This window comes from Acanthisitta chloris, unplaced genomic scaffold (assembly GCF_000695815.1).
Source record: "Acanthisitta chloris isolate BGI_N310 unplaced genomic scaffold, ASM69581v1 scaffold17788, whole genome shotgun sequence".
NCBI classification, from domain to species: Eukaryota; Metazoa; Chordata; class Aves; order Passeriformes; family Acanthisittidae; genus Acanthisitta; species Acanthisitta chloris.
This window is the reverse complement of record NW_008686650.1, coordinates 39,450-51,575: the sequence shown is the minus strand read 5'-3', so window position 1 is coordinate 51,575 and position 12,126 is coordinate 39,450. Positions and strand designations below refer to the sequence as shown.

General features: G+C 36.6%; 1 protein-coding gene across 1 annotated transcript in view; it reads left to right on the top strand.

The window, feature by feature from the left end:
- STK39 (serine threonine kinase 39) overlaps window positions 1-12,126 on the top strand; it is a gene marked incomplete at both ends in the record, with an annotated part of 60,555 nt that overhangs the window by 12,376 nt on the left and 36,053 nt on the right. Inside the window, 7 exons of the mRNA XM_009080266.1 lie at window positions 1,045-1,186; window positions 3,343-3,398; window positions 7,315-7,424; window positions 7,521-7,622; window positions 7,811-7,944; window positions 11,262-11,310; window positions 11,414-11,479. Coding sequence (XP_009078514.1) covers window positions 1,045-1,186; window positions 3,343-3,398; window positions 7,315-7,424; window positions 7,521-7,622; window positions 7,811-7,944; window positions 11,262-11,310; window positions 11,414-11,479 — 659 coding nt within the window. The remainder of the gene's footprint in view (window positions 1-1,044; window positions 1,187-3,342; window positions 3,399-7,314; window positions 7,425-7,520; window positions 7,623-7,810; window positions 7,945-11,261; window positions 11,311-11,413; window positions 11,480-12,126) is intronic.

The window sequence follows — 12,126 nt, the reverse complement described above, 5'->3', positions numbered from 1 at the left end:
GGGAAAACTGCTGAGAATTAAGTCACTTTTGTGAGTGTGGCTTTATTTTGAGTTTCTTTGGAGTTCACTCTGTTTTTGTAAAAATATATATATTTCTCATTTCATAAAGAATGTTTCTTATTCAAGTAAGATTCATCCTAGGGCAAGTATTACACATATTGCATCCTTTTTATTTCTCAAACTAACCAAACGCCTATTAGAGTTTTTTTATGATAATGGTTAATGGTATAAAATTCTTCCTTGGTTCTGGGAGAGGAAAAAGGGGCTGAGCTTAATGTGCTTGTAGCTTAGAAAAGAGAGGCTCAAAAATATGCTGTGGTGGTCTTGGTTGCTGCATGTTGTCCTTCAATATCAATCTTGATGGCAGCAGACTACTACACTGTCATGCTAGAACACAAGGACGGGAAGTGCTCATAAAATAACGCTTGTTATGTCACATTTGGTTGAATTGGTCAGTTTAATCAAAACCAAGCATAGAACATGAGAGAAACCTGTAATTCGTGACAGGAATTTACTGTGAGCTGTTGGAAAATTCTTGAATTGAAACAAAATGTTGCTATTAAATGCCTTGAAATTTGTAATAACGGAAGCTCAGTGTCAAACTGTGTGTCCCTGGGATTGTTATCATCATTTGTTTGTAGAGAATATCTCCTTCCAGTCTTGCAGCTGCATATTTACTCTACATTGTGAACACATGAACCATAATCTAAGCTGGATAGTAGACTAAAACCTTTGCAGTGCATGTCTGTTTAAATGTGGGGTGCTCCTGAATTTTTAATCAGTGGTAGCTTAGCAAGCTGTTAGCAGCTCTTTCTAATGCATCATTAAGTGTTATGGTATTTTTGGCAAAACCCAGTGCTCTGTGTCTTGAATGAGTTAGCGGTGTGCTGTATTCTAAGAGCTAGTTACATGAAGTATTTACTCATACATGCGAAGATTTAAATTGCAGTAGCAGAGAAGCAGTGTAGAAAGACAGCTTTCTTAAGGATCTGATATGATAATGCTTTTTATATGCTTTTTTTCTTTCCTGGATCTTCAATACAGGTTCAATGCTTGATATAATAAAGTATATTGTCAACAGAGGAGAGCACAAAAGTGGTGTCCTTGAGGAACCCATAATAGCAACTATTCTTAAAGAAGTTTTGGAGGGCTTAGACTATCTACATAGGAATGGGCAAATTCACAGGTAGGAGCATATATGTAGTGAAAAGCATTTTCAAAACAGTCTGTATAGTTTCTTGATACTGGTGGCTGCAGTGGCTTGGCTAAGCAAATTGTATTCTCTTTCACATACTGTAAATGCAATCAATAAGTATCAAATGATAATTCTCGGGAAGATGCTGAATTCTTGACTGCAGTTTGTCACTAATACGCAGTACTTGCCTGGTCTTTACCCTGTCTCTCTCCTAGTTTGGATAAGTCTGTGCTATGCTAAGTATGCCAGAATTGGGATCTGTACTCCTGTGCCTGCTTTTGCTCCAACTATCTAATCTGATTCTAGTTTATGTGATATGTTCTGTGACTTGGTTATTTTGTTGCACAGTTAGCCTGTAGTCTTGGGCACTGCTGTACAAATGTGAAATTATTCTTTTTCCTGGTAATTGGTAATATCTATTACGACTCTAAAAACATGTTTTTAAATGACCACATGTAAAGCTGGGATTAGTACTATGGAACTGCATCTTAGTGTATATGCATCTAATGATTGCTCTCTTCTGTATATTCTCTCTTCATTGATTTTTCTCTGTGTAATTTGTGTAGATCCCCTGGGGTGGTCTATACATATCTGCTGTAGGGACTCAGAGGTTGCTTCCAATGTTTGGTTGTTGAAAGTGCTGGACTCTGACCTTCCTAATTAATTTTACTGAGATGAATTTCTCTTTTAGGAAGGTGCCAGTAGCAGATTCTCTGTTTGAAGGATTAGCCTATTACAAGGGAATCTTTTGCACAAAAACCAGATTCTCTGCAGACAGGGCTCTGAGAGTTGAGGTAGTAGAAATGTAGCACAGTAGTTGTTCTTTGTCTGTACATCTTATGTCTCATCTTATAAATGAACTGCCTCTGATGTAAATGAAGAGCTGTTTCCTCCTTTTGCAGAGAAAATTGAAGTAAATGGAGAAATAAAGAACAATTATATTGACTTCTGGTCTGGAAAGCCAAAGATCTGCCTCAAACCTTAATTCATAGTCTTCTGTTAAACTGATATATTGTTGTGAAAGGCATATTAATGAGCTTTTAAAGATAACAGGACCCTTTGAGGTCAGATTTGGTAATTCCCCGTTTGTTCTCAAAATGCCTTAAAAATGATAAAAAGAGAGAGATCTATTTGTTACATCTGAGATTTCTCTTTTTTTATAACATGATCTGTAAACTCTGCAGTACCACAGAAGTCCTGTTGAAGATGATACAATGTGCCTCCTTTTTCCCATGTACATTGTATAATACTGTGTCAGGTGGCATTTGCTAGTTGGAGATGTTTTCAGAATTCTTCAGAGATTTTTTTCTGTTGTTTCAATGTATTCTTGCTTATATAATAAGGAAACAGGTTATGTTACCTTTCAGTAGCATATGTAAATTGTTTTCAGTAAATCTCGGAGAGATTGATTTGCTCTAACTCTTGTTATGATATATTCTGTGTGAAAGATTTAATCTGTGCATTAAGAATGGGATGCATATTTTTATAAAAAAAATAACCAAACCAGAAAGGCCACAAAGGTTTCTTCTTAGCATTATGTGTGAATGGGGTGTTAAATGGATATAGTTCACTTTTAATCACATGCTGAATTTTTGACACATTCAGTGCCAAGTAACTTTTCATCACAGTACACCACAGCAAAATGTGAATGCTAATCCTGAGCTTTAATAGCTTAATTGCATAGAAATGTACAGTACATTTACATTTCCTGAAGATGGGTCTCTTCTCTGAAGAGATCAAAAAGGAGAACTATTTTCCAATTTTCCTTTTTCAATAGTGGTGCAGTTGCATGTGACAAACATTAATTCTTGCTTCAAAGCCCTGAAAGTTCTCAGTTTGTGAGATTTATATTTTTAAAAAGTGGTTAACCAGACCTTGGACCTAAATATTGATCTTAAAATCTTTCCCTGACTTCTGCTTATTTTATGCCAAAGCTGAATTTGTCTCTTTTTACATATAAGAATTTGAGTTTGAGTTCTGCACTCTATTTTATTATAAATCAGTTAAATTTTATACTTGTTTCCTGTTTCTGTGTTTTAAATTTGAAATGCTATCTTGTGAAACTATTCAGTAGTTTGTTTATTTATTTATTTACATGAAATGTGTGCATATTTACTTTCATGGTAACCTCTGTTTGTACATTCTAGAGATTTGAAGGCTGGCAACATTCTTCTGGGTGAGGATGGCTCTGTACAAATAGCAGGTAATGGCAGTGGTAGAGCAATAGATATATAAATTAAAAAGGTAATGGCAGTTGGCTCAAGTGCAACAGATGGAAGTTTTTCTGTTGGCTTTTGACTGTTCCTTTGGAGTGCTGTAGCCACAAGTTATCCAGTTTCAGATTTCAGGATTCTTGGTTAATGATATGCGGTTCATAAAGTATGCAATATTTCTCTGTCCCATCAAATATATAAGGAAACTTTTCTGTGTCTTCTTAATGATTCCTTTTGATTCATCCACATATCATAAACAGCTTGCAAATGGTAACAACTCATGTTTCTGTTAATTTCATTTACTTCTGCAAGTAGCTGTAATAGCTCTTGGGGATCCAAAAATCCCTGTCTACTTCCCTTCATAAATTAACTAGTCACTCAGATGCATAAGGTATATCTCACTGGTAATTATTTTTGGCATATCTGCCATTTGTCTTGCAGTGATATCAGTTGGATATAGTTTAGGATCTTAGATATCCCCTGAATGTGTTGATGTGCTTCCTGAGTGGCAGTCTGTAAGAATCAAATGATTTGGTCTCATAAGAGCTTAAGTACTGAGCAAGGCTCATATCCCACCTCTCAAGTTAGTATCAGATTATCTGGAAAAAAGAGTTAGCAGGTGGTGATGCCTGTCCCTTCTCCCAGCACACTGCCAGGCCTTTCGCAGTTTATAGCTTGTGACTGAGCGTTGAAAGCAGTGTGTTTAGTAGCCTTCAGTAATAAAAATGGTTATAGACAGAGGTTCTATTTTTTATATAAATGATGCTTTCAAACTACCATGTAAACATATATTTTGAGGGCTTTAATAAGCTACTACCCAAAGTCTATGAAACTGGATGGGAGAAGATTAACTGGAAGATGAACCATTTACTCATTGGAGCAGTTTTAAGTCATTTTGAGTTCAAGACTTTTTAAGTAGGTAGTCAATTTTAATGAGTTAAATTTTTATAAGATATTAGTGTTTATTTATTCACTTGATTATACTCTACACTTGTCTTCGCACTATACAGAACTTTGGACAACTGCTGAGATTTGAGGTCTGTGCTGTTCAAATATTTTTTAGGTCTTCTCACATTGTAAAGGAATAGATGTCCTGACAACCAACCAAATTAAAAATAACTAAAAGGTTCAAAGATGGAATCTCATGAGCCATCCAAAATAAAGCTGTTGACTTTAGGTTATTACTTTCACACATATTCAAATCTACTCTCCCAGTTATCAGATAGCATTCAAACAACAGCTTCATTTATCCCTTTCTAGTTCAACTCCAGGGCTTGGTTTCTTGACCTTTCCTCTTTTTCCTGTAGACATCTTGGTGAGTAAGGCTTTAATTGTGCTGCTAGGGTATTCTGTGCATGTGGGACTGAGGAGGTTCAGTGGCTGTAGAGATACGTGGAATCTGTCTTTCTGTGATGCATTATTTCAATATCAGGTTATTTCTGATTTTCAGGTAAAAAGTGCAGCAGTTTCAGACTTCTTTCTTAGCTGGTGTGAGGCTCTTCTGTTTGGCACAGCTGAGCATTGTACATTATCTGAAAGCCAGTTTTAGATGTCGAAGAGGCTTTTAACATATTTTTGCCTTGACAAAGAAGTCTCCTTTCATCTTTGGAGAACAGATTCCTGATAATTTTTCTCCTTTTTATTTGCTAGAAGAGCTTAGGTTCTTTTGACTGCTCATTCACTTCCTTTGCATCCCAAGCCTCTATAATGAAAAGGTATATCCATAGCACATGCTGCTAATATATATGAGGTGTAATATTTGAAGACACAGTTGTCCATTAACATTTCTGAGTTCTAAGGGGCTACAGCTCACAAATGAAGCTCAGCCCAGGGTTTCTCTGACAAAAGTAAAATTAGGCAGAACCTATGTCTAAGATATTGAAGCCACATAGAGGAGAAAGTTTTATCAGGGCTAATTGGCAGCCCAAGCTTTCTTTGACCAGCCTCAGTCTCAGAGGTGCTTGATGTGATATTTCTCTCCCAGTATTAACCATAACACTACAGATGGCCTTGGCTAAAGCCTACAGCTGCTGTCAAGGTCAGAAGGTTAGGGGACAAATGTTTTTGCAGCCTGTGCCTTCCTGTAGGAGCTGCTTTGCAGCCCTGCTGCCATGGAAGCAGTGACTTTGTCTTACTCCCAAGGCTGATCTTGACCCTAGAGCTTGGTTTTGGTTGAGGCTTAGCCAAGAGCCCCAGCCTTAGCTGAGGTGAAAAAGCTGTTGGGTATAAAGCATTTTTTTCAGCCTGTGCCATCCCTCAGTGGGCTCCTTGCAGCCCAGTTCCCTGGAAGGGCACAGGCTTCATCTCTGTCCCAGCCTTACGCCTAGCACTGACTCTGGATGTTGGCCTTCACTGAGACTTGGCCAAGAGCCCAGCCCCTGGCTGAGATGAAGAAGATGCTGGGGAGTAAGTGATTCATAGACTATACTTTGGGCAGCTCTGTTTCCTTTAATTTCAGAATGCTTTACTAATACAGTTGAATCAGTGCTCCGTATTAAATTTGTTTTTCCTTTGGTATTAGCTGAGACTAACAGTGTTGTTGAATTGATCAGCCTAACACTTGAATTGATCAGCTCTTTCCTTGTAATATGTTTCCTTGTCCTCTTTGTGTCCTGTGTGATAGGAAGCTTGCCACTGTAGGTTGTGTCATTTCTTAAATAACCTGTACTTGTGAAACCTATGCCTGGGATGGGAAATCAGTCTTGTTTGTACTAAGTACTTATCAAAGTGTTCTTTCTGTCTGTAAACATACAATAGTGACTAGTATTACAGTGAAATGTTCATTTGACTTAATTGCTCATTGCATCTTTCTCAGTGAGGTATTGTAAGATTTCGTTTTGAGGCTTACACAAGAAGAAATTTTTCTGGATTGTTGAGTTGTGCTTTTTCATTTTCCTTTCACCTATTTATAGCTGTTGTTTTGTCATGTTCTGATAATGGAGAAAAACAGCAGTAAAGGAGCAAAGGTTAAGTCAGTATTTTATCTGTGTATCTCAGCTCTTGAAAGGAACTGTAAACAACTATCTGATACAAACTAATCTACTGAAGGGGCATAATTTTTTTCCTATATCTCTCCTTTATTTATGCATTTATTTATTTATTTTGGGTTTCTGCCTATTCAGCTGTGACTTATATGCAATAGATCCTCCTCAGGAAAATTACCAGCATTGATTTTTAGGGCATTAAAAACTTAGAAGCAGGTGTTTCTTAGGCTGTTTGTGCTTTTTAGAAACACAACAGAACTTGTGTATTTCATAAGTTACAGATTTGGGGGGGAAGTCTTTCTGTTGCTGCTTTGTGGGGTTTTTGTTTGATTTTTTTCATCAGGCAGCCCGCAGGGAAAATTAAATTGCTTGAAGCTTTCTGCCTGCTTGACTACTGTATTTCTGTGGGTTTCAGAGATGTAGAAGAGGTCCAGAATTTGAATCTTTGATGCTTAGTGGTTGTTTAGTGTAAAATAATGATAAAACTACATTTTTGGTAGTTACTGATTTTTTTCAACCTTAAAATCAGGTAACAATAGGAAAACAATAGGAAAAAAAAGTTGGAGTCTATAATAAACTATTTGTTTTAGTATAACTGGATTGTAAATAGCACAGTTGAAAATGCTCTTCATATAGCTCCATTCAAAATAGTGGTATTTCTCTATGCATTGCTAACCTGCTGTTTCTTCCACTTACCTTCCCTTTCCTCTTCCACTACCTTTCCCATACAGCTGTCACTGATGTAGTAACAGGTTAACAGAACACTTCAGCTTTATTCTTTTTTTTTTTTTTTTTTTTTGCTATTGCAATGGTGAGTTTCTATAAGCCTACCTTGAGGAACTGACTTAATTTCTAAAAATGTAAAAGTTTTGCTTTGTTACTGGTAGTTTAACAGATTTCAACTTTTTTTCCTCCTTCCCAGATTTTGGTGTTAGTGCATTTTTAGCAACTGGAGGTGATGTTACTCGTAACAAAGTAAGGAAAACATTTGTTGGTACTCCCTGTTGGATGGCCCCTGAAGTAATGGAGCAGGTATTTCTAATGTTAAAAAAAAATTAAAGCACCTTCAGTCTTTTTTGGAATTTGAGACATAATCACCTTTTTTTTTCCTTTTTGGTTCTGTTCCAGGTGCGAGGATATGACTTCAAGGCTGATATGTGGAGTTTTGGGATAACAGCCATTGAGTTAGCAACAGGAGCAGCACCTTATCACAAATACCCCCCTATGAAAGTAACAATCACTTTGTATTACTTGCTGTTAGCTGTATTATTAATGCTGCTCGATAGTTGAGCTACTTCATTTCCAATAGCAACTCAAGATATCTAAATAAATGTATTCTGAGGAGTATTTATTCTCTTTTAATTTCTATATTTTGCATTCGTTTTGCTTATGACTCCTCTTTTTTGGGTTTATTGTAGGTGTTAATGCTGACGCTTCAAAATGACCCTCCCACTTTAGAGACAGGTGTAGAGGACAAGGAGATGATGAAAAAGTATGGCAAGTCCTTTAGAAAACTAATCTCATTATGCCTTCAAAAAGATCCTTCCAAGAGGTAGGTCACTATTGCCATATATAGTGGAATTATTTTTTAAAATATATAGACATCTTTAAGTTACAGTGACATAGTCTTTAATTTTGTAAATAGCAGCCTTCAGTCATCTTCACCTGGGGAGAAGAAGTTGCCTCTGAATTATCCCTTAAGTTTTCTTGTTTTGGCTTGTTAACCTAATGTATTTATGCTTGCATATACTATTGAATTAAACTCCAGTCAAAGAGAAGTGTTAATTTCTCATCTGAGGCAAGATATAAATCTAGGTATTGTGCGTACGTCTAACAAGACTGTTCAGATTCACCAGAAGAATTGCTGGTAATCAAACATATTAGTCTCTTGGCCTTTAAAAGAAATGAAAAATAAATAATTCCATGTTCATTTTTCTCATTTTGTGACATAAACTTAGTATTGCTTTTAACTTGGATATTTCCAGAGAAAATTGCTTATTAAGATGTATTGATTTTTTTACTGTAAAGTGAGGGACTGCAGGCTTGTTGAGTTTTCCTCATGTTTATGTAGGCAAATGCATGTCATAGTATCTTTGTGATTTGTTCTTTCTTGCTGTGTTTTGTAAATGGGACAGCCAAGATGGTGAAAATATTAAACATCAATTCTGAAACCATTGCAGATGTCCCCAAATCTCCAAACAATTAATTTATTCATCCTTTATTCATATTTATGCAGACCCATTTTTGTAGGCTTCTTTTGCTGACGAGTTGTAGGAAGTACTTTCTAATAAACATTATTTCCTAAGGATATTTAGTTATGTCACTGTTTTGTAGAGTTTGAGCTAGGATTTCTGGGGAAGAAAGATAAGAGAGCAATCCTGATTGAGCACTCTGTGTGTCTTCTACAGTGTGTACTTCTCTTCACTGATGTTATGCTAGCCTAAGACCAGGATATTGCAGGGAGTCAAGTCAAAAAAGTGATGGCAGGAATACTAGAGAACAAGTATAGTTAACAAAAAAGATTCTGTGGCAACATCTTTATTCTTTAAATACTTGAAAATTTTTGTTTTGCTCAAGGATCATTTGTAGACTGTTTACAGATTCCCAAACCCCTTATGCTTGTTGGTAGCATGTCCTGATGGTTCAAGCTTAGTGCTGCAGTTTGGCTGCTTACAGATAAGAATAAAATGTGTTCTGGGTAATCAAGTGTCTTTTAGTATCCAGTGTCCAGCAATTTTCAGGGTGAGATTTAATTGGTATGTAATCATGAGAGGTAAATAAAATGAGTTTTCCTTGTCTCCTTGAATACATAATGCTGAATTACCTGACCTGTATATATAACAGCAGTGTTGAAACAGTACTGTTTTAAGTAATTTTCCTGATTTATGACACTGGTATTTAAACACATGCAGTATCTTCATAGTCGGGATTGCCTTGAATTGAACAGTTAGGCCAACAGAGAGATGCTTAGGTCTGTGTGCCTGTTACTCCATACTGAGGAGCAAGTATTCTGATATTGGGAGTCATCACTATTTTTTACGTTTCTCGCAATCCAGCATGTAATTTTGCACAGAGATTCATCTGATGGTATATTATGTCAGTTGTGGGAGAAGTGCTTGCTCTCTATGGCAAATTCTAGGACTGGCATTGCACTGTTGTCTCAGACCATGATGTTTTTCTTTTGAGGATCTCTGTGTGGGTGTTTCTCTCTCTCCCCAGTGCCAAGGATGCTGTTCCCAGTCCTCATCTGCAATTCACTGCCACAGCCTGTGTGGAAAAACAGGGCCAGAAAGCATGTCCAGACCAGTTCAGTCTGGCATAATTAATGGTAGAGGAATGGAGAACACTAGTTTGGATGAAACTTTACTAAGAATCTAGCTTTTAACTGAGCATAGCCCTGTTAAGAGATGTGATGGTACTGAATCACTGTATCTTGTCTTAAAATTGAGTTAATTTGAGAGACAACTTTAAAACTTCGGCACAGATGCTGATTTTTCTTTTTAAAAGTTTCCCTTCATTTTTGTTCATCCAAGGTGTATGTATGAATGACTGCCAAGTCTGGTGGTCTCCGCAGGATTAATAAGAACTCCTTTATTGTAGAGTTTGGTGCTTTGGAGGGGAAGAAAAATACATGTTCTATGGAACCTACTGTCTCTGTCTAGATTGAATGCTTTTTGTGATTGTCAAAAGTTGTTTCATTTCTAGCAGGAGTGAACTGATTTGTACATACAGACTATTTACTCCTCCTCTTTTCTTCATCTACTTTTCAGATGTGTCCTCAAAGAAATAAACTAGTTCAGATTTTTTGAGGTTCGAGACTGAAATTTTCCAAATTGAAGATTTTCACTGTCTTGCTTAAGTTTGTCCTGTATTTAATCCCTTGTATGAATTCAAATGGAAAACTATAGCAGATGTTGCTTCTGTTCATTTACATATGATGACTCTTGAAGATTTTGGCTTCCCTAAATTTAGCTGTGTGAAAATTAGTCTTAAATAGCGGTATATGCTCCTAATGGAAATCATTGAAAGAACCTAGAGGGTTTTATTTCATCCCAAGAGATGTTTCACTTTGTCTCCTGAGCCTGCTTCAGTACCAGAGTCTGGCTTTGGCTCGATAAGTAGCTTTTAGATCGCTGAAGCTAGGGGTGACAAATGCTGCTGTTGAAATCACTTTGGTAGCTGTGAGATTGTGATTTTCTGTTGAAAATGTCAAAAATCTACACTTAATGATGATGGGAAGAAACAGACTTGAACAGAACTGCACGTGAAAATGAAATGTCTTGGTTTGACCTTTCAACTGTTGCTTTGTTTTGTATTTGTTTGATTGGAAGATGCTCCTGATGACTCTGGTTTGTGCATCATGTTAATAGTGTCAGTATATTTTCTTGTGAATACCTGCTGACATCAGTGAAGTAAAAGAATGCCAGTAGCAGGTATTGATGCTGCTGTTTGGAAAATTTAATTGTGCTTTTATTGCTGTGGAGCAAAGTTTTAGTTGCATACATAGAGTCACGTTGGGAAGAACACACTATCTGAACTTTTTTCTTATTTTAATTTTTCTGTTTGGTTTTTGTTTGCTTTAAATGTAAAATGCATTTGTGTTGAACAAAAAAGGGGGAAAATTGGCAGCTTAAGTGACTGATATATTTTTCCTCTTTTTTTGGTATTTTTTTGCCATAGAGAGGCTTAATTTTTTCATGTGTGGTAAGTGAGTTTGTGTGAATTAATTCAGTAGCTGTTATCATTCATTCCCCATCCATACAGTACTAATTCAAAAGTTTTAGAGACGTACCATTTAACTAACGTCTTGTACTGTATTCACTGAGAGGAGTCTTTGTTTTCTGTTCTAATTTATTATTGATCTTTCAGGCCCACAGCAGCAGAACTTTTAAAATGCAAATTTTTCCAGAAAGCCAAGGTAAAATGTTTAACCCTATGAGTAAATTTTGCTCTGCCTTAAAATCTACGTGAAATTTCTTTCCTTGTATTGATTTTTAACTTACCAAATGTTGGTTTTGCAGAATAGAGAATACCTGATTGAAAAGCTTCTCACTAGAACACCAAATATAGCACAGAGAGCAAAAAAGGTGAGTGTATTCACATCTTTTTTTTTACTGGTGTGGAAGAGAAAGCAGAGACCCTCCATTTGCCTTACGCTTTTAGTTGGCTGTCTGAGCCATTCTTTTAATGCGGTGACTGTTGAATGAATGTTTTCTGCAGCCTCACTTTCTCTAGGAAGCCCTGGGTCATTTTGACTTCCTTTCTAACGTTGTCAAGATGATACATGATGTGTGCCATGCATCATATGATTTTTGTCCTACTCCTTTTTTAGAAAGCTGCAGGTGAAGTAATTGTGGGGAAAAAAAGTGATCTGCCAGCATATAGGTTCATAAACTGCAGAATTCACATCTTCATTGCTCACCTAGAGAAATGGTGAAGATACTATAATTAGTATTTATTGAGGACTGCCTAGTTCTTTGGATTATTTCAAATGTCATTCCCAGATGTATGTAGGTGAGGTCCAAACTCTGTGAGAGTGCTGCTGAGTTACTCAGACCAGTGGAGTCTTCTCCCACAGGTGATGGTGTTAAACCCACATCTATGACATATGCCAATATTTCTGTTGTGCCTTTGGCACTTGTGTAAATGAGCTTACCAAGTAATGTGCAGCAGAACATGAAAAAGTAATGATTCTCAACAGGTAAATGTTTTAAAACCTTCAAATATGAAGAAA